At 37.9% G+C, this 22,408-nt stretch overlaps 1 protein-coding gene across 2 annotated transcripts in view; it reads right to left on the bottom strand.

Annotated features, from left to right (window-relative positions):
• Positions 1-7,259: 7,259 nt before the first annotated feature.
• CCDC138 (coiled-coil domain containing 138) overlaps positions 7,260-22,408 on the bottom strand; it is a 38,420-nt gene continuing 23,271 nt past the window's right edge. For both annotated transcript variants that reach the window (XM_086741017.1, XM_086741024.1), the window contains exons 14-15: positions 9,183-9,321; positions 7,260-8,079 (exon numbers count right to left, since the gene is read on the bottom strand). In XM_086741017.1, the coding sequence (XP_086597143.1) occupies positions 7,908-8,079; positions 9,183-9,321 (311 nt within the window). In that variant the 3' untranslated portion in view covers positions 7,260-7,907. The remainder of the gene's footprint in view (positions 8,080-9,182; positions 9,322-22,408) is intronic.

The raw sequence follows: 22,408 nt of genomic DNA, 5'->3' as shown, positions 1-22,408 counted from the left end.
TTAATGTGCTTACAGATGGACACCCAAAGGAGAAACTTTGGCTTCTTAGGTTTAACTTGACAAAGCAGAAACTCATATCTGCGTAAAATGCTCATATCCTTCCATTGTGCAAAATAATGAAAGAAAACACAGAAATATAAAAAAAACCAAAACACCTGAGACCTTCTGTGAGATGTTGCCTTTGTTTCAATTTTTCCTTCTTATTTTTTTCAATTTTTCACTCATGTGCAGTGCTTCCAGCTCACTGGGACGTACCTATGCAAACACAGGTGTCTCCAGTGAAATTCATCAAGCAGACATCTCAAATAATCAAGATGTGTTGCATCCTCAAACTGTAGGCTATCATGTCTCCAGAATATAAAGAGAACCTGGAGTGACAAGCTTTGATGTTAACATTTATTCTACAGTTGTCAAAGGTTAGGTGAGTTGAATCTTACCAAGTAACCCATGAATTTCAGGTGCGTGACTATTTCAGCTCAGTAACATCTCTGAAACAGCTGCAGCCAGCAAGTGTAGAATGAAGATAAGCATGAAACTATTATAAATGATGTTAATTGGTGTTCTGTTTTGGGGAATTATTGGATCGGATGAATGCTTAAGGTGTACTTAAGGGTAATTTCTGTGGCGTTGTGTAATAACGTTCTTAGTATTAACAGCAATTTGGGCTCATATAAGGTTAGAGTAAAGTTATGATTGACTCTGCTATCCTAAATACGATAAGGAATTTGCAACAAGAAGTTAAACAGAAGTTTCTGAATTTTCATGTAAGAATGTTAAAGATTTTAACCCGTGGCAGTGACTTTACCTCATGTAAGCACATTTCTTACCACACAATCTTAAACCAAACTTACTTCAGCGATCCAAACTCTGAACAAAACATGACCACCCTTGCTTAGAGGTGGCTCCACCTCTCCAGCAAGAAGTTGGTCAGCCACAGACTGTCTTCTTCAGAGTGAAGTATCAATCTTGCTTTTGGTATAGAGAAGCCAATTTATATTTTTGCTTTTAGAAATTTTTTTTTTTCAGCTCCTGACAGCACTTCTTTAGGAAACACTCATTGTCTTGGTCTGAGCTTTTTAACCTAGTGCTGAAAGACCAGACTGAACAGGGGGAAAAAAACGGTCACTTACATCAGTGTATGTGCTCAGGTACAGTGATTTTTAACTTGAGTAACCCATAACATGTCTTTACACAGCTACAGATCCACTTTGATCATCCTTGGAAGCGTGTTGTCTTATTCATCACAACAAATGCCACACATTCTGTGCCCTAGAGATAAAAGAAGATAAGGAAAAAAAGAAAAAAATCACAGTTAGAGTACAATATTATATTCCTTCAAAAGGCTGCCTTTTCACAGCAGAGTGGAAAGGCTACTGTTTTGCCCTGCCCTGATTGCCACAAACTGTTTCAGGCTTTTCCTCTGGGCAGAGGAAAAAATTGTGCCCTCCTTCAGGGCAACAGAACATGTCAGCAGCAAGAGGGGCTTCAAGAAGGCAAGGTGGGAAAGGCTGGGAGGCAGAGTGAGAAAACAGAGGCTCTGCAGCACAGCAGGGAATGGGAGACCACTGCTAAGGGCAAGGGCAGGTAGAGGTGAAGGCCTCAAATAGTTGTGATGTAAAGAGGACAGGCTGAGAGAGTTGGGGCTGTTCAGCCTGGAGAAGAGAAGGCTCCACGGAGACCTGATAGCGGTCTTCCAGTACGTCAAGGGGGCCTACAGGAAAGATGGGGAGAGGCTGTTTAGTAGGGCCTGTTGCAATAGGACAAGGAGTAATGGTTTTAAAATAGTGGGGGGTAGATTTAGATTGGAAATTAGGAAAAAAATTTTTACAATGCGAGTTATAGAACACTGGAACAGGTTGCCCAGAAAGGTGGTAGAAGCCCCATCCCTAGAAACGTTCAAGGCCAGGCTGGATGAGGCTCTGAGCAACCTGACCTAGTCAGGGATGTCCCTGCTTCTTGCAGGGGGGTTGGACTACATGACCTTTGAAGGTCCCTTCCAACCCAAACCATTCTATGATTCTATGAATGTTTCTGGGAGTTAGAGGAGATGCACAGAATGTGCTGCAAACACAAAGTTCTTAGAGTTGGAATAAAAATTAAGAGCCACTCTCTAAGGAAATGAGCCGGTGAAGGAGAAAATTATAAACAAGATCTTTTATTTCCTTTTTGATGTGCACTTTTCTTTCTTTCTTTTTTTTTTTTCTTAAAAGCCAATTGTTCTTCTTTATACTCCGATAAAACCCAGCTTTCAAGTTGAAAAGACTCTTTAAGCCCTTGGAAATGCTACTTAAAATAAAAGATTAAGAGCTTCATACAAAGCTCTGGTCAGCTCAAGGTTTTGCCACACGGACTTCTACAGCCGATGTCATGGACACTGTAAAAAATAGCATTAGGGCTTTTTTTGTTTGTTTGTTTTGTATCAGCAGGCCCAAGTCCATCACTAGCCTTTCGGGTGACTTTGTGGAAAGTTCCTCCTAGGTAAGGTTAATACTTACTACCTTGCAAGACCTTTCCCACCAAATCCCAGCTTCCTAGCCTGACCAGTATAATCTGTTATTCCCGAGAGAAACTTGCTGGACTTTGCAGACTCTCTCTGATCTTAGGTTGGACTCAGGAACTGCCTTCTCCATAGTGTTTGATATCTGATGGCCCTAGTCTGGTGACATTAATAAAAAGAAAGGACAGAGGTAAGGTGGGCTGAAAAGGTGGGGTCTCTCTTTGCAGCATAAAGCAACAACAGAGAATTGCTCCATATTCTATAATTTGGGATCATTAATCAATTACCCATGATCAAGAAGATAACGTGAGTAAATGCCCAGCAGTATGAGTTGGAAGATGAGCTGAAAAGGCATGGCAGTTTTACCTCTCCACATTGAACTCAAAAGCCTCATACTGTTTAGAAGTCCTGCTTTGTCATAAGGAGGGCATATTTAAGAGATGAGAAAAAAACCTTACTGTTCAGGTGAAAATCATGACCCAGAGGTAAAACAATGACTTCTGTATGCAAGTCATTCTTCTGCAAGCAACCTCTATACTCCTCTGATAATGAAAAGCAAGAACTCATGTCCTTATTATGTACTGGAAAGGCTTCCTAGTGCATATTCCAGTAAATATATCAATATAAACAGAGTAAGAATGCACTGTCTGCCTATATCTAGTTCTAGACACACGATATTGCACATATATTCTATTTCCCCCATAGCCAAATAAGCTCTTCTGATTATTTACTGTGCTATGATTTATAATGCATAGCACCCGTTACCTCAGGCATTAATTTGTCACTATGAACCACTCTTCAAGGACAGAAAAATGTTGATTCCTTTTCGCTGGTGTTCTGTGAAACTAGACCAGTCTGAATACTTTTATTATGGAAGAACGTTAAGAAGCCTTTGCACGCTCTGCTGCAGAAGATGTCAGTGATTTGCTGTTACACAGGTCACACACAGGCATCTCAATTGTCCATCATCTTTTTTTTTAAAAAAAAAGAGAATTGATCTTTTTATAGTTGGTGAGAGAGGCTGCTTTAAAAACAAGCTTGTAACAGGATTCAAGTTAGTATCGCAAGAGAGTTCAGGAATACACAAAGATGTTCCAATTTAATCCACCACACAGAAGTAAATGAAAAATCAGGAGGCGGTAACACTGAAGACGGATTAGTAGAAAGACAACCGAAACAGGAAGGAAGCAGAGTCAGGCATTTGTTTCTGGAATTTGGCCTTGATGTGCAAGGCTGCTGTGAAAAAAAAAGTCGTGGAGGAAGACAAACCAGGAGGACTTCAAACTGCTACATTTTGGGAACAACCGTGGAACAGAGAAATTCTGTTTATTTGCATTTCTTACATAAATAGCTCTTGAACCCACATACTAGAATACTATTTCTTCAAAGGACAAAAACTAGTTTTGCAACACTTGTTACCTCTAACCTTCTTCAAAGGCATTCTGGTTTTCCAAAAAGCTGATGTGTGGGTGGATTATTATGCTCCTGTTGGAACTCTTGTACCACATACTTTTTTTTTTTTTTCCATAAGCTGGATGGATTATTTTAATTTTTCTCCATAACTAACTGCACCAAGGATGCCATTTTATGGAGCTGAAGATGACCTTAAAGTAAACTTATTAATAGGAATGTCATCCTATGCTGGGCTTTCACAGCTACTGTCGTTAGCAGTATCCTGGCCACCGAGTTTACAGCCCTTGCTTGTGTGTCTACCAGAGCAGTTACTTACTATTAAGTAGTGATCAGAGACGTGGTATATTCAGGGAAATATTCCTTGGGATCAGTCTAAATATCCTTCAGTAATGGGCACAGAGAGAATTGGTTTTGGAAAAGAAAAAAAAAAAAATATATATATATGCCTTCTTGGATCTCTTTTTCTCGGGTGATTCTCTCAGTGTGACTTCACAGATCAGAATGTCTTGTGAGTTATGTCTTGTTATATTTCAACTCAGGACCTTTCTCTTAAAAAAAAGTAGCTACCAGCAAGTAAACAGTAAGTGGTTTTGTTCCAGGTAATCTCTTCTGGTAGTGATCAGCTAGTCATAAATATACAAGACCCTTGCTTTCAGAATTACGTAAAAAACAAAAGTCTAATAAACAGGAATGTTCCTAACCACGGTCAGAAGACGGCATTGAAGGCTTTCATCAGCTGAAAATGCATCTGGTTTCGACAAAGGACAGTGGTGGTTTTGACACAGCACACTACAAGAGTCAGTACAGGACATAACGATGCCTTTGCCCATGGCAGTGTTTCTCAGGGGGATGTCAAAGGTAGGATCACAACACTGCACAGCACTACTACGTTTAAAATCTTTTTTTTTGTGTATTTTAAGAATGTGTGTGTATTATATTATTAAGAGGAGCACAAGGGGTCCCTGCTTTGCCACCACAGTTCCCCTAACCATTTGAAAAGTGGAAGATTACCAAATTGATTCATAGACCAAATTTTCAGACTTTCTGCACTAAATTTAAATGTGTTATCCTGAAAATAAATGCTATCAGACCATCAATCCCTGAAGCTGTATAAGTCTTAGGTGAAGAATTCAGTACATAATTAAAAGACACAGTGTCAGAGCTCTGAATTATAAGCTCTGCTTACAGCTCCTTTTAAATCTGCTCTGGTAAGTTAAATCATGTATTTTAGACATTGATGCTGATTGTGAATAAAAGTTCTTTAAAATATGTTGCCTTCCGCGTACTTTCACCTTTCAGGTTAATTTAACAACTACAAAAAAAATTTCCCTCTGATTTTGGTACAATATTGGTAGGGGTACCCGCTTCTGCCTGTTAATGACGAAGGCAAGCTAGGTTATCCATGCTTCTAATGTAAACATCGTTATTAGTCAGCTTAGTTACTCTAGGTAACCAATTACAAAATGGAACAGAATAGAGCTAACATCTCAATTTCAGTTTATTACTTACGATCATTTTAGATCCATTTTTGGTAGACTGACATTTTACTTTGCCTGAAGTCTCTGATCCTGAAATCATATCGTTGTAAGAATTTTTTAACTTGTATTTATAGTCCGCATGTCCCATAAAATGATGTACGTTTAAAGATGCAATCCAATGCAAACTGAAAATCTCATGGCAAATAAAACCAATTCCAAATTCATAATTCTTTTACCTTTCTAAATATTAGGAGAATTCATAAATATCTCTGCACTAACAGGATTGATTAGTAATAAATTTGGGAAAAAACATGGCATGGTTTATATTCTTTAAATATCTTCACTGCAGTTTTATGACAATGTACTAAGGAACTACTATAAGTTGTCTGTCAACAACTGGCTTCAAAACTATTCACTTCTGCCCTCGCAAGTCTAGCCTCCATGGGGCTCTACTAGAGCGCATTTGTGACTTTCATTTTTACCCCAGAATTATTACCCTGAGGCCAAAAATCACACGCACATTTTGGAACTTTACTATAGCTTTTTTATTTACAGAAATATCTATTATTCACAAGACACTTCATATTCATTTCCGTAACTCATTTATTTCTTTATTTCTGATAATTTTTATTTTACTGTAATATGAATGTGAAATCAAGAACTTGTATTTTTCTTCACAGGCCAGTTAAAATTTACTTAAGACCAAAATCATTACTCTCACCTTTAGTTCATCAATCAATTTAACTACATTAATATTTAACAGATTACTTTTTTTTTTCATTTTAACAGAAATATTCTAGATCATTAAAACCTGAAATTAACAGTGATTCATCTTTTCAGACTGTAAACATTACTGCACATGAAACACAAGGGACCAACAGTGTCAGCTCTACGTGCCATACTCTGTGCACCTCTTTTACCACATTACCTTTGCCCTGATTAGATGAACACCTTGTGTTAAACTGGTACTACAAGGAAGATCAGTTGGTTATCAAACAACAGTCACAAAGGCTGAAAGCCAAGAGCACAATCAACATTCCTGTGGCTATAGGAAACCTAACAGCTTTCTATAGCTTTTTTGGTTATTAATTTTCTAGTATTTTTAATGACCAAGCAGATGGTGCAGCACATGAGGACTGGAAATACACTTCCTAAATAAAAGGATGTTATCTCCAGCCAAGCTTTTGCACTACTGGTAAATCTGACAGAAAACCGAAACTACTGATTAAGAAATACTTATTCTAAAACATAATCTATTGTCAGCAAAAGCTGTTAGCTATGATTAGTGTTATTTAAAACCTACCTAAAATTGGTTTCCTGCCCAAAAGTACTAAAAAACAATGCTGCTTGCTCTCCCTTCCGGACAAACTTGGAGCCCAATCTGATGTAGACTTCTTTCATAAGAAAGCTTGTCAGAAATGTTAGTCAAATTGCTAGAAAAATATTTACAGTTAGAATTCAACTTCAGAGACTCAGTTCAAAGTCTTCTGGTAAAAAATACAAAGGAAAATCAAGAAAAAAGTGTATGAAAATGAGAAGTAAACCTCTCTGAAGTTTTATACTGACTGCCAGTGTTAGTCAAAGACTAACATACAGCAGATCCTTAAGTTTTAACTGCAGTTCCAATTTTACAAGTGTTTCAGTACTTACAGTACAAATCAGAAATCAGAAACAGAAGACTAATTTGAATTTTTAAAAAGTGTCCTAACTCCTATGTGTAAGAACTTCTGAACACTGAATTGTGGCAAACAAAAATACATTAATAACACTCAGAACCATGGGTACTAAGAGACCAAATGAGGACTGTATTGCAAATTAACATAAAATGTAGCAGAAACAATAAAATACAATAATTTTACATTAGGGATTAATATTGCCAGACATTTTAAGAAATGTTTTTATTTACATTTTCAGAGATATTACAACCCAAAGTTACACTAGAAATTCATACAAGGCAGGATAAAATAATAAATGTTGCATAAATACAGGAAAAAATCAAACAAACACTACTACATTCTGAAATTAAGCCAACAAAATTTCTCATTCAACATATCTAGTTACATTACATCAAAATCTGGTTTTAATCATTAAAACTGTAATTATCTCAAAAGATACCTGCCTGTTACTTATCAAACAGAAAACAAATAAATGAATTTATAAAAGAAGAATCAAAGGTAACTAAGATTCATACCTGTAAGGAAAGGTTGATATTTCTGATCTGCTTCCTCAGCGGATTCAATTGCTTAGATTGCACGAGTCATTCAGAACAGCAGCATTATTTCACTTCTTTAAAAAGTATTGAAGAAAGCCATTTAGTATATTGTGCAATTTTTCATTTTCCTCTTTATGAATGAGGGAAATATAAACGAAATTCCACATAAGGCAGAGTAACTTACAGAGCACTGAGTTTCTGCTTAATTTATTTATAAAAAACAGTAAAAAAAAAAGTATCCAAATTTCAAGTAACATAGGCAGCTGGTATAAATTATACAGAACAATAATTAGATTGAAAGACAGTGCTAGTGACTTGTCTTTAGACTGGAGGTAAGAGAGTTACTCCTTGACAATCCCAGATTCAAAAGAATTGAATTAAGGTTTATACAGAGGAAAGCATGATCTGGATTTGTAGTCCTATGTAGTTCTTGGATCATCTGGTGAAGAGCAAACAATTCAAACATCTTCTTATTGCTTCTGCAAAAGATTTCACATAAAATAATTGTCAATTGAAAATTTAGAGGTTTCATCTAAACACTAAAGATTCTACAGGAAATTATTTTTTCAATGAAGAAAAATGTGCATTATATTGGGAGTTTCATATAATTCCTTTACCTTGCATATAACGTCTCCAAGCAGAAGGTTATCAATGCATGGTGAGAAAAATCACCGAAAATCACTTGAGTAAGTGGTATTTACATGTGGTATAACGAAAGCCCAAGGAAAGGCTATAACACGGTTTCACTAATGTGAAATAAGATTCCAGAAACAATAAATTTTAAAAATTAAGTAATTAGGATTTCTCAGCAAATTTTACTTTTAGTATATTTTCAATGTAAGTTATGATTTATATTAGATTATTTTACAGAAAAATAATTTTTTTTTTGTTCAATGTTTTTTCCAAACAAAGTCAAATAAAAACCTCAGTTTTGTCAACAACTAATGTCTAATGTAAAAAATGGCTCAGTTTAGGTCCCTGCTTTTATAAATGAAACAATCCCATTAAGTAATGCACCAGTTCGAGCTCAGCAGCACATCACTACTGATATGATGAAGAACTTTGTTACAATAAACCAATAACCAGTAAGCAATGGGACCATATTTTATAAAGATTTACATTCCCAGAAGGGCTTACATGGCTCAAGACTTTACATTTTGTTTTTGAAGGAAATGAAAACTGATGAAACTTGAATGTAAGTCACAGATTAGGCTAAATTTTCAAAGGAGATTATTACCAAGTAGCTGAGTAAAACTGAAGGTCAAGGCATAAGAAAAGAAGGCTTCTCTTCTAAGCATTTTTATCATCTGCATACATAAGGAATATTTCCTCTTTAGTTTGTTTTTACTTTTTAGTTTGTATTCTGTGAACTGAACTGGATTTATAAGCAAATTGAGAGTCTTGTCTTACATATCTGTGACACAAACAGTTTAAATTTAACTGCTAACAGAGAAAGCCCAGCATTGTCTACGTTAGAGCAAATAAACAGCAAATCAGAGAGGAGCTTTTGAAAAAAGAGAAAGATAAAGGTCCTCAGGTTTGCTGATCTAATAATAACAGAATAATGGTAGTAAAGGATTACTTTATTCTGGAGAGTTTTTGCAGTAAAACACAGAGCTTTTCCAAAATCTGAATATCTAACTTAGAACTTCGAAGCAATATAGAGCAAGTACGGAAGAAGGATTCATTACTGCAGGCTTCCAGGAAAGGCTGTAAGGAACCTGTAAAATAAAATAATTTTAAAACTGTATCACAGAGCTCAGTGCAGGGAAAAGTAAAACAGCTATTGATAACTTCAAAGGGCTTTAAATGCCTTATATTGCGCAACTATTAGAACAATGAAATAATTAGGTTTATGCTGGGCATATGATGCAAAACTCAGGTAAAACTAGGAACTGAAAAAATGCAAGTTCCTAAGACTTCTGACATTAACGACCCTTCTATTAAAACAAAGCCTATTCCCTTGAGAACAAAGGAAAACAGGAAACAGAACAATTTTCAAGTCAAACAAAAATTCTTATCTTGAACATGGTTATTCAATACTTATTTATCATGGTTCTTTCCTTTTGATATGTAAGGGGAACATTAAGTCACACAAAAAGACTCACAAGGAAATATTTTAAGCTGCTGCAAATCACATGGACAGGGATAGTACCTGTAGAAGCGAATGTGATACCTGGCAGCTTTTCATCATCAAAACACTGTCACTGTACTCTGTTTCAAGACAGGCAAAATAATAATAGAGAGGTAAAAGTAAGAGTTGGATAAGAACATTTAAACATCAACAAAACTCCCTTCAAATAGTGGATGAATTTTAAAGTCATATTGTATAACGTTTCCCTCTATCCTGTTCCCCAAAATCTAATAACTTCAGAAAAAGGTTAAATCAGTTCCCTTCTTATTCTTGGTTCTGATATTACAGATTAATTTATAGCAAAAGCATAATGGAAATAAAGAACAATTGAATTCTTTGTTAAGATTAATAGTCTTTTATACAGCATAGGGCATTTGCATTAGAAGAATGCAGACGTGAGTAAAATATTTTAATGTTTGCATAATGTTAAAAATATTTAATATGTTATACTTAATAAGAAACTGCAATATAAACCAATAAACACAGACATTAAAAAAATTATTCGCAAATACTCTGAATACTGTAATTTATAAATAGGACGTCAAGATACTTTTATCAGTATAAAGATGATTGGATGTACTTTCTGGTCAAAACTTTCCCATTCCTTGTCCAAGGACATACAACTTATTACATACAACAAGTAGCCTTGGAGTGAATTCAAGGTTTTAATTTATTTCAGGATGCTTACTGATACAAACTTTTTGGAACAGGGCTTAAAAAAAAAAAAAATCAACTTGACAATTAAAGTCAGCCTAGAACCTAAACAACTGATTTTCTCCGAGCCGGTCATTTATACTGAATATTCAACAAGAACTCAGTAATTCCTAGATGTTACTGTTAGGAAGAAGATCTTTCAAAACCTCTATTTTTCGCAAAGCAATGTCATGTCATTTGGCTACACTGACAAATGACCCTCGATGCTGAGTACATCTTATCATACATTATACTATACAGTGAAGTCAACGAGAATTGTGGGCCTCTGCTGGTTTACGCTGCCAGACGAAGAGACTGAAAACCAGCAAATACCTTTAGTACACATCAGAGAAGCTACAGCTACACGTAATCTTTCCTCTCTTTTCAGTGGAGATGTTTTCGGCAGAATCCACAAAATACAGAATGGAATGTGTGGATGGAAATTACACAGACGTGGGATAACAGACTTTGGTAGCAAGAGGCCAACCTTGCAGCAATAAAAAGCAAGATGACACCTGATGTACTATGAAGTTTGGAAAAGGCAGGCAGATGTTTTGTGGTTTGCACATCTAAGTGTCGCCTGTCCTTTACCCAAAGCAACACAAAACAGTAACTATTCCAAGATACATACATTATCAAGGCAATAAATGGTTATAAATTAATTTATTTTTCTGTTTACTTCTACTTCCACGTTTCTCGCATTCTTTCTACCATGTTCAATCCATTTATGGTTTTATGCATGCATTCCTCTCACTTTTAGTACTATTTTCAGTTACAATTTGCTGTCTTAAAATTGTAACAGTAATAAATATAAAACCAGAATGAAAGTAAAGTAGAAATGTAAGCAGTAACCAGTAAAAAATATACTGAAAAAATAATAAATACATAATTTTTTTTATTCTGTCAGTAAAGACTTTATTTGTGATTTTATTTTAGCTTACAGTCTTCAATTAAAGATAGAATGTTATGACTGAAGTGATGTATTAAGTATCACTGACAGCTTCTAAGACAAGAAAAACATCATGCATACTGGAATAGTGAACTACTACTGCATTTCTACCTGCAGAAACCACAATACATTAAAAGCAAACGAACCGAAAAGTGAAAGTTACAGGAGAATTCCTAAAAGGAAGAAAGAAAAGGGCACGGCCTGCATTAGATGAAAAATAAGGTTCATGCTGAAGAAAGTATTTTTTACATGTGCATAAATACATATTTATATAAAATAAATAAATATAATGAAATCATTTGCCAGATATGTTTGAATTGAACTGAAAATGCCTATTTATCAAATATCACAAGGGATCAGTAGAATGCTGATTTCACAAAAAAAGAAAAAGATGAGAAGGATATATTCTCTAAGGAAAATTTAATGGAGGAAGAGGAGATTATTCTGACGTACAACTCAATAGGTAACAGAACTGAACAAATTTGTCAGGAATCCAACACGAGAAGTCACTATTGACTGCATTCTGCCCCTTGGCATGTACAAACACAGTCTCCAGCATATAGTTACTCAGGGCATATTTCTTTTAATATTTATCTACTTTGGCTGCAGAGGTATTATTTTTCAGAAATTGTGACACCAAAAACTCAGGGCCATCTGTCAACTACAGCAGGCAGAAAATCCTTAGATGAGTTCACAGTATGTGTGAAATGTAGTGATACATGACTGACAGCCACTCAAGATTCGGCGCTCTTTACTGAGTCACTGCTCTCTATGGCAGAACTCTGAAGTTAAGTACATACAGCAGTGTCTCAAACTTGGAAAAATAATTAACCTAGAATTCACTTCTAGTATGACAGTATCATGCCCTACTAAGTTTAACTTGCTAAAATCCATGAGAAGAGGTGACAAAACTACAAACAGAAACAGCAAATACGCAAAGCCCAATGAACACAAGCCTACTATTTTAACAGTACTTCGTATCAAAACATTTCTATCACTTAGAAATGCTTGAAGTAAAAATTTCTATACAGATAGCAACAAGAGATAACCTTCTCTAAAGCAAGAAAAATCTAGGACAACAAATTATGATAACTTTATAGAAATTCTACAAAACTACAACTTTCTAGAAATTCTTCTACAATTTGCTAGAGTTCCTACAAATGACTGCCTATTCCCAAGAAACACAAATGGTCCTACCAATCTGCACTGCAGCACTGATGAAGTCAGTTTTAACAATAAAAATCTGAAACAGTATCTCTTACTTACCAGAGACGTTTATCAGAAAGATAAGAACAGAAAAGTGTAAATAAATGTATGATAACACTGACATTTGAGAAGGAAATTGAAAGGAAAGATTTTTCTTCTTTCTATTGCCTGTTAAAACAACAAATGGCTTTAGAAATCTCTCATTTAACATGACTTCAGACTCACATTCATGAGAGATCTGAAGGTAAGAAGACTGCTGAGATGAAGAGGGAGGTCCTACTACAATTTACTCCTATAAATATCATCATATAGCCATAAAATGCTTTACATTCCTTTTCTGCAGGGGTAAACAAATACTGTATTCAGCTGACCTGAACATTTTTTTGCTGCATTGCTCTTCCTGGTTCCTTAAAATTATTAAACTTAAATATACACAGACACACACACATATATATGCTGTAAGAATGTTTTGACTGTGAAGCCTACAAACCAATGTAAAAGATATGCATTACTTTTAAGATAGAAGGATTTTTACTGCAAAACAGAAGAGGCAAAGTGGAAATAATTTCTAAAAGTTCGCAAAGTTCAATTATGTGAAAACAAACTGATAAAGGCACATGTTTAAATGGACTTTCTGTACACTGCTTATATACTCACTTCAGATAAGCTTTTGCAGAACACATTCTAAGTAATCAGAAAATGTACAAAACAAGCATATAATTTAAATGCGTGTCTAGCTGATGAACTAAAAGAATGTGAGCCTCACATTTTAAAATATTTCGGTGGTTTAGATCTGCACAGATTTTGTTTTTATTAAGTATTTTAGACAAACGAAATTGGAATCCATCTTGACAGGACTTTGGCACAATTGAAAATAATTTGCAAAAGCCTTCACTGGTATCCTTAAAAAACTGCAGCATGTTGTAGTTGCATTAGCTTAACTTGATTGGTAGACTGCAATGAACAATGAGCAATTTATCACTGCTGACAGAATTAATCTGAAATTTACCCTCAAAGTAATCAGTCACTCACAGCATAAAATCTCACCAGCTATAATTATCCGGAAAATTCTGGTTTATACCTAAAGCTATGCCATGTCAGAAAATGAAGACTGTCAAGAATGCCAACTTTAAGTTCATGTTTTAACAAATTAACGACTACGGTTTTGCCTCATTTCTAGTAGCATGAGGATCTGTCAGGAGAATGGAGAATATGTGACAGCAATGCCAGTGAGTGATGCAGCACTGTCTACTACCATGGAGAAGTTAACTAATGCAAAAGTAAACTAACTGTGCCCCACAGCAGAAACACTTACAAGGAAACAGTAATATCACTTATATGTGGCTAATAACCAATTCTCTATAATACAGTCACCTATGAGACTTGAACCATTTGCTGAATTTAACTTTTTCTCCTGTAATCAATAGCCAGGGCTATTAAGCATCAGTGGTTAATGGACAGTGGAACCAGGGCGAGATTCCAGTCAGCATAAGGCACCTCAGGTGTACATGCCTACATGGGTGACTCAGAGTTAAGAGAACCTACGTGACAATTTCAGCTGGTCACCCAATAGCTGTTGACCTCAATATGATCTGAATTGCTCTTCATTTTCCTAGGATGTTGTTCTGGTTTTGTTAGTGAGGGGGGGCCTAAGGTGGTAGCTTCTGTAGGAAACTGCTAGAAGTCGCTCCCCTTTGTTCAGTGGACTCGGCCGGGCCTAGGGCGGACCCGCTGCTGGCCAAGGCCAAGCCAATTGGTAGCAGAATGTCCCATGATAACGCCTCTGCGATAACGTATTTAAGAAGGGGAAAACAGGAAAAAGAGGAGGAGAAGATGTGAAGCAGCTGAGCGGGGGGCAGAGAGGGGGAGGCGCGAGCCTCATGGGCCTTGCAGGCCTCACCCTCTGGCCTCCCGCCGGGCAGCCGACTGGGCCCAACTCGGCCCGGCCCGGCTGCAAGAAGTGGAGAGGAGATGAGAAGTGAATAAGATGTAAAAAGGATCCTGAGAGGCGTCTGCCAGCCTGTTGTGAGGAACGGCTGCAGACGCCAAGGTCAGTTCAGAAGGAGGGGGAGGAGTAATATGGCTCCTGGCCAAGATTCCTCTGCAACTCGTGGTGAAGACCATGGTGGAGCGGGTTGTCCCCCTGCAGCCCATGGAGGTCCATGGAGGGGCAGAGATCCACCTGCAGCTCGTGGAGGACCCCACGCCAGAGCAGGTGGAGGCCTGAAGGAGGCTGTGGCCCGTGGAGGGCCCGCTGGGACAGCTGTTCTAGAGGGACTGCACCCCGTGGAAGAGATGACCCACGCCGGAGCAGTTTCACGGAGGACTGTGGCCCGTGGGAGGGACCCCACGCTGGAGCAGAGGAGGAATGCGAGGAGTTCTTCCCCTGACGATGATACAGCGGCGTAAAACAACGCGTGATGAACTGACCACGACCCCCATTCCCTTTTCCCCCCCCGTGCCGCTCGGGAGGGGAAGGTAGTAGAGATAATGTTAAGCCCGGGAAGAGGGAGGGGTGGGGGGAGGTTATCTTGTTCCCTGTCTCATTCTCCTGCTAATTTTAGAAAATAAATGAATAGTTTTCCCCAAGTCGAGTCTGTTTTGCCCGTGACGGTAACTTTAAGGATTTCTCCCCGTCCTTATCTCAAACCTTGAGCCGTTTTTCTTATATCATCTCCCCCTGTTCTCTCGGAGGGTGGGGGGAGCGGGAGAGAGACTGCGTAGTCTGGTCCTGATCAGGGCTGAACTACGACAGTTATTTTGGCGCCCAACGTGGGGCTCGAGGAATTTGAGATAAGGATTGAGTTTAATTGGGAGCAGTAACGGGCAAAACAGGGATTGAACTTGACAAAAGAGCAAAATGATTATGGGGAATTTATGTTCTGATTGTGGTGAAGGGATAAGTGGTGAATTGTTTGTTAATTGTCTACCCACTGTTGGTGTTGTGAGGATATTATTTTGATGTTGGTGCAGGGAATTCTATTTTCTTCTGTTGATGTGTGTGTATTTTACTTATAATACTTAAATACGTAATTCGCAGAGGCGAGGGGTGGAATGTTCTGGTTTTGTTAGTGAGGGGGGGCCTAAGGTGGTAGCTTCTGTAGGAAACTGCTAGAAGTCGCTCCCCTTTGTTCAGTGGACTCGGCCGGGCCTAGGGCGGACCCGCTGCTGGCCAAGGCCAAGCCAATTGGTAGCAGAATGTCCCATGATAACGCCTCTGCGATAACGTATTTAAGAAGGGGAAAACAGGAAAAAGAGGAGGAGAAGATGTGAAGCAGCTGAGCGGGGGGCAGAGAGGGGGAGGCGCGAGCCTCATGGGCCTTGCAGGCCTCACCCTCTGGCCTCCCGCCGGGCAGCCGACTGGGCCCAACTCGGCCCGGCCCGGCTGCAAGAAGTGGAGAGGAGATGAGAAGTGAATAAGATGTAAAAAGGATCCTGAGAGGCGTCTGCCAGCCTGTTGTGAGGAACGGCTGCAGACGCCAAGGTCAGTTCAGAAGGAGGGGGAGGAGTAATATGGCTCCTGGCCAAGATTCCTCTGCAACTCGTGGTGAAGACCATGGTGGAGCGGGTTGTCCCCCTGCAGCCCATGGAGGTCCATGGAGGGGCAGAGATCCACCTGCAGCTCGTGGAGGACCCCACGCCAGAGCAGGTGGAGGCCTGAAGGAGGCTGTGGCCCGTGGAGGGCCCGCTGGGACAGCTGTTCTAGAGGGACTGCACCCCGTGGAAGAGATGACCCACGCCGGAGCAGTTTCACGGAGGACTGTGGCCCGTGGGAGGGACCCCACGCTGGAGCAGAGGAGGAATGCGAGGAGTTCTTCCCCTGACGATGATACAGCGGCGTAAAACAACGCGTGATGAACTGACCACGACCCCCATTCCCTTTTCCCCCCCCCGTGCCGCTCGGGAGGGGAAGGTAGTAGAGATAATGTTAAGCCCGGGAAGAGGGAGGGGTGGGGGGAGGTTATCTTGTTCCCTGTCTCATTCTCCTGCTAATTTTAGAAAATAAATGAATAGTTTTCCCCAAGTCGAGTCTGTTTTGCCCGTGACGGTAACTTTAAGGATTTCTCCCCGTCCTTATCTCAAACCTTGAGCCGTTTTTCTTATATCATCTCCCCCTGTTCTCTCGGAGGGTGGGGGGAGCGGGAGAGAGACTGCGTAGTCTGGTCCTGATCAGGGCTGAACTACGACAGATGTGCAAGACATTCATGCAGACATGAGACAGGACGTATGGGAGACCAATGGCATTCTCAAATGGCAACTGAAGGTTGCACTCATCAAAAAAAAAAAGTAAGAAAAAATTAGCAGGAATACTTATTTCACAAGAGATGCTTGGAATGAAAAGCGTATAAGGAAAACAAAAAAGATCAGAAAAGAAATCTATGCCTTGGAGGTCAGAAACTACCTTTATAATAAAAAGCATAGTATGAAAAGTGAAGTCTAGTCAGCCCTCATTAAGGAAAAAAAAAAAGTTAACCCAGTCATTTAAGTAAAAATAGAACAAAAAAGAGGTAGTGTGGTCATCTGTGGCCAGCACAAGAAAGACGGGATGGAAGCTAATGGTATTTTAGTCTTTTGAGTGCGCACTTTGGCTAATATGCTGGTTTCCAGGACAGCGCTCTATCTTGATAAAAGGGACCAAAAAAAGCCCCCCAAACGTGTAATTACAAAAGAGTCCTTTAGTCAGGGACACTAGAACTGACTCCAGGATTCTGAAAGAAATGTTGCCTCAATTTTACGACAAGAAGAGTTAAACAACTGTTAAACAAGTCAGGAAGTGGCACCTTGTGAAGAGAGAACAGCCAATGCGATATACGTATGTTGGATTTGGACATAAAAAAAGGTAATCTGAATACCTGTACCCTTCAGTAAGACACTAAAGATCTTTTCAGGACTAAATAAGACAAAGGAAAAAAGAAAGAGTATACTACAGGTTTATCGATAAGTATGTAAATAGGAACTATATGTATGTTGTGTTAGAGTAGTCAGATACTTTTGTTTGGTAAATAAATGCTATAGCAGTTATGACTTGGCTAGACTTCAATATCATTTGATAAAGCAAGATGTGATATTATACTGGAGAAGATGGGGGTCAGCAGAAGGACTAGAAAGTGTGTAGTGTAAGAAACTGGCTAAAAGCAAAGCAAAACATTTTGCCTTTAAAAGTGAACTTTAGTTTTAATTACTGATTTTTGCAATTCTGCTTATTTAGTGTATTAATTAATGACTGTGGCATGAAAAGAGCAATAATCTAATGAAATTCCATGCTGGAGCTGCCCATTTAGAAGGCAACAGGTATAAAACACATGAAAAACAGAATCATCTTACTTGCTAGAAGCACAGACAATACACTAAGAAAAAACAAATGCTTTTCCTGAAAAATCACTGATCAGAAACATCAGAGGATGAAAACTTTTGGTGTGCTAATTGAACTCAGTATGTCTATGAGCAACCAACATGGTAAAACTATTAAAGACTGATTCTAATAAGGCCTGAGAGAGAGAATAACATCATTTTACAAATAACCTAGATACCATTATAAATTGAAACTACGCACTATTATGGGTTCCTTTGCTCAAGAAACCAGAAGAAGCCTAATGAACTACCTGAATCACTGAAGGAACCACAACTCTCCCTTACAGAGGACACCTAAAGGAGCTTTGTTCCAACACTTCTTCTGTCACAGTTTGCCTGCCTTGTTTCCCCTGCTTCCGTATCTCCACTCCTGTAACAACCAGCTCAGAACTAAGCACAGTATTTCAAACACAATGACAAACTCAGTACGGGAGCATTTACATAAATAAACCTAACCCGCTATGACCTGTAATTCTGTAATGTCAGATTGCAAGTAAGCACAGTGAAGCTTTACGTTCAAGGTGGCTACTTGGCTCTACATAAGTTTATATTTATTGGTTGCTTTTATTTCGTACTTTGGAGTGGATGAGACAGGGGTCCGAAATTCAGAATGGCTAAGCATTACACAACTGTTACTAGAACAAGAAGAAAATAATGACAATAACATTTCTTCTCATTAGAGATAAGGCTATGACTTCAGTAGAAATTAAATGACATTATTCCATTTACTGCATTCATTTTTAAAACCTGCAAATACGTATTTCATCAAAATTAAAGTATTAAAAGCAAGCTTGCAATTAATTAACAAAAGTGTGTGCAAACTAAACTTCTGATGTACTTTCTTGCTTTCACCAAGTACACAGGTTGATCCTAACATCATAGGCTGCATTTAACTGAGTTAGAGATATTAATCTGTGGTTAAAATATTAAACTGAAACATTTATTAATCCAATGTAATTATTCACTGTTTTCAGAAGAATGAATAAAAATCACAAAAGAGGATAATAGAGGAAGGATTTCCATTTACATGGTTTGTATTTCAATGTTTATCTGATATAAGCTGTAAATCATTCCTTTCACTACAGCTTCAAACAGAGTTCCTCAGGATAATTTCAGATCTGCCTTTCACACACGTGAGGGGGAATCCTACCTTAGTATGGTATTCAGAGACTTGACATTTTTACCCTTTTGGTACTGCAAGATCACCTCATTTGAAAAGTCTAAATCCTGCAAACAGTTACCAGTAATGATAATATGCTGAAAAACAGAGTTACATTTAAATCTGTTTAAACATATATGTTACAGCATTTTTTTTTACTCCCTATGTTCACTGCTTGTAGTCTTTAAAGTCTCAAAATGCTAAGACTCAAGAAAAAAATAAAGGAGCAGGCTTTAGTTTCCTTGACAGATCCTGACCATCGACTTTTTGGAAGTACCTGTAGAACAGTGTGAATTGTGGAATATCTAGCATTAGTTATGGAAGCATTCCAACTCGAAGGAAGAGAGGGAGTATGCATATAGGCAGTACACATAAAAAGACCGTCTCCATAGTAAGAAGTTATTTACTTGTAAACTGAATCCTTTTACCTCCACTGCCTTGATTACCTTCCCTATGAGATAAGTAAATCCTGGTACAGACTTGGTTACCCATGACCATAAAATTTTCTTATTAAAAAAATTAGAAAGTTCAGTGAATGTGTAAATGCAGTTCACTTTTGCAGCTACTAAAAAACTTAAATGATGTTAATATGTTTAAGAAATCATACATAAACCCTAGCAGAACGTGCTTTAACTTACAGTAAGCATGAGAGAGTCATTTAGAGATTTTTTTTTTAATATACAGTCATCTCAATTTCTGCAAAATATTCTCTCTGTAAAACAGAAGTAAGTTTGAAAACAAACTATATGCAAGCTTTATTTAAAGCAAAGGTCAGTGCTTTGTAATGTCTAATGAGCAAATAAGTTTTGATCTCCTTGAACGAACAGAAGTTTGGAAAGGGGGAACATACTAATCTACATGACAAAAGTCAGCTCTCACTGCAGAAAGAATTTAAGATGTATCCTGTATTAAGTGCAAAGGGTGAAACTAAGACAGGCACCTCTCTGCTAACATGCTCAAATCAAGCATGAATCAGACTACAGTTCAACAATGGTATTTTTGATAGGCAACTATAAAGTCACTACATCCTGTTTTACCTCATTTTAACTCATTCACAGGTTAAAAATCCACAGTAAGCTGCATGAGAAGCAAGAAGACAGGAACAACAGTCTTTAACAAGATTGTATATGACAAGTATTCAACTACAGAGTGATTTAATACTAATGATGTGATGTTCTTCAACACCCACAGAACAAATTTTCTTGCTGAAGTCATGCTACTTATTATTAGATTGTTTCCAGAAAACATTTCATGTCTGGCATCCAGGAATTATCTTGAACAGTGTGTTGCAACTACTATCTTAGAAACAAGATGTGCTGAGAAAAGAAATTTGTAGTCACATACCTTTGTGGTATGAAGATATCGTGGTTTAACCCCAGTTGGCAAGCAAGTGCCACACAGCCACTTGCTTACTCTCCCGCTCCTCAGAGGGATGGGGGACAGAATTGGAAAGAAAGGAAAACTTGTGGGTTGAGATAAAGACAGTTTACTAGGACAGTAAAGGAAGATATAATAATAATACTACTATATTTACATTAAAATGATAATAACAACAATAATAATAGAATATACAAAACAAATGCACAATTTCTTACCACCCGACAACCGATATAACTTGTTTTGAGCAGCAATCACAGAAAGGAACCAAGAGCAATCTCAAGCAGTGAGAGAAAGAGCAAGAGAGCTGCCCACCAGCCAACCCCCCTTATACACTGAACATGATGTTTATGTCATGGAATACTCTCTTTGGTCAGTTTGGGTCAACTGTACTGGCCATACTCCTCCCAGCATCTTGCACCTGCACGTTAGCAAAATCTGGAAAGCTGGAAAGAGTCCTTGATCTCTTAGCAACAACTAATAACATCAGTGTATTATCAACATTCTTCACATAGCAAATCTCATACTAAATCAAAAACACAGCAGGAGGGAAGGAAACTAGCTCCATCCCAGCCGAAATCAGGACAGAAGACACCCTGGAAACCACCGGTATCATACTGTAGCAATCTGGATGATTAAAAGTAACTATTATGTTAATTATTAAACATATATTTTAATAGTAATTTAAATGGGAAATGATAAGAGCTTTGTTAAGTTATAATTAAAAACCATTCAACTAAAATGGAAACATATCAGTATTAAGCAGCTAACACATTTTGCTCCTCAAATTTCAAAGGTAGTCAGAGCACAGCATTTGTGGAAATCTATCACCGAACACATTCAGAGTTTATCAAGACACTAAATCTATTTTGTGTGACAATACTATCAGAGAAAGCTTTGTTCTTACTTCTATCTTCAGACAGGTTCATAGCTTAGAGATGGGACTAAAACCCAAACATTATGGCTTGGTAGCCTGCTTTCCTTAACTAAGGTAAGGAAACCTTAAAAAGCCTTGGTACTGAAATCTTTCTTTCCTATCAAATGAGCAGGAATATATCTCTTCCCCTTTTACTCAATGTGAAGTATGTCTTTATAGGTCACTCATTAGTTTCAAAGACCAAAAGAAGGATCTAGTTGAATTTTATGGCACTCATCTGAAGCCTCAGATTCAAGCAAAACACCTCCACCATTTAAAAAAGACTGCAGGACTCGCTCCCTGATTCTGCTTTTATCAGTCAATCTTTGCAGCAAAGGAAAGATGGGCACCTTCCAGAAAATGAACATGGATTGAAATCCTGGTAATGGGCATGGAAAGTCAAATAAGAGATTGATAAGGGTAAACCTGAACTGGCACTCATCCCATCTGTTCATGAAACAAACAGCACTGATGAGCTAGCTATAGTGAAAATATAGCTAAACCGTTGCTGCGGTGCTGTGTTCACATGTATCAGCTGTTAGAAAGTACATTTACAAGAGAAGACTGAAGAGGTTGAAATGTACCAATTTATGCACCATTACTGACATTTTTAGACAAAAATGTTAGCAGAATGCAGTAAGAGAAAAGGGATAAAATATCTTTGTTGAGTTGATTTTCTACTGTCAGGTTTACAACAAGCTGTTAACTCTCTCAGCTGTGGAATTTAGAAGGAACATATTAACTAAACCAACTAGACTTCAGCTTAGGCCCCTGAGCATATCTGAAGGCAAAGAACCACTCCAGTATGCAAACAACATGAAATAAAACATAAATTATTTAAAATTATATTGTTTACCCTAACAATTACCTACAACTTTATTTCAGCTACTTATCAAGTTTCTAGCATCGGTTAAATGAAACACATATTTGCTAACAGAAAGCACATGGTTAGGTAAGGACTCAGTTGAAAAGTCTCTTTCCTCAAATGTAGTAACAATAAAAGTGGTGAACAGAATCCACAG

Source organism: Chlamydotis macqueenii, chromosome 1 (genome assembly GCF_036417535.1).
Source record: "Chlamydotis macqueenii isolate bChlMac1 chromosome 1, bChlMac1.mat, whole genome shotgun sequence".
Classification (NCBI taxonomy): domain Eukaryota; kingdom Metazoa; phylum Chordata; class Aves; order Otidiformes; family Otididae; genus Chlamydotis; species Chlamydotis macqueenii.
This window is presented reverse-complemented; position numbering and strand designations above follow the sequence as displayed.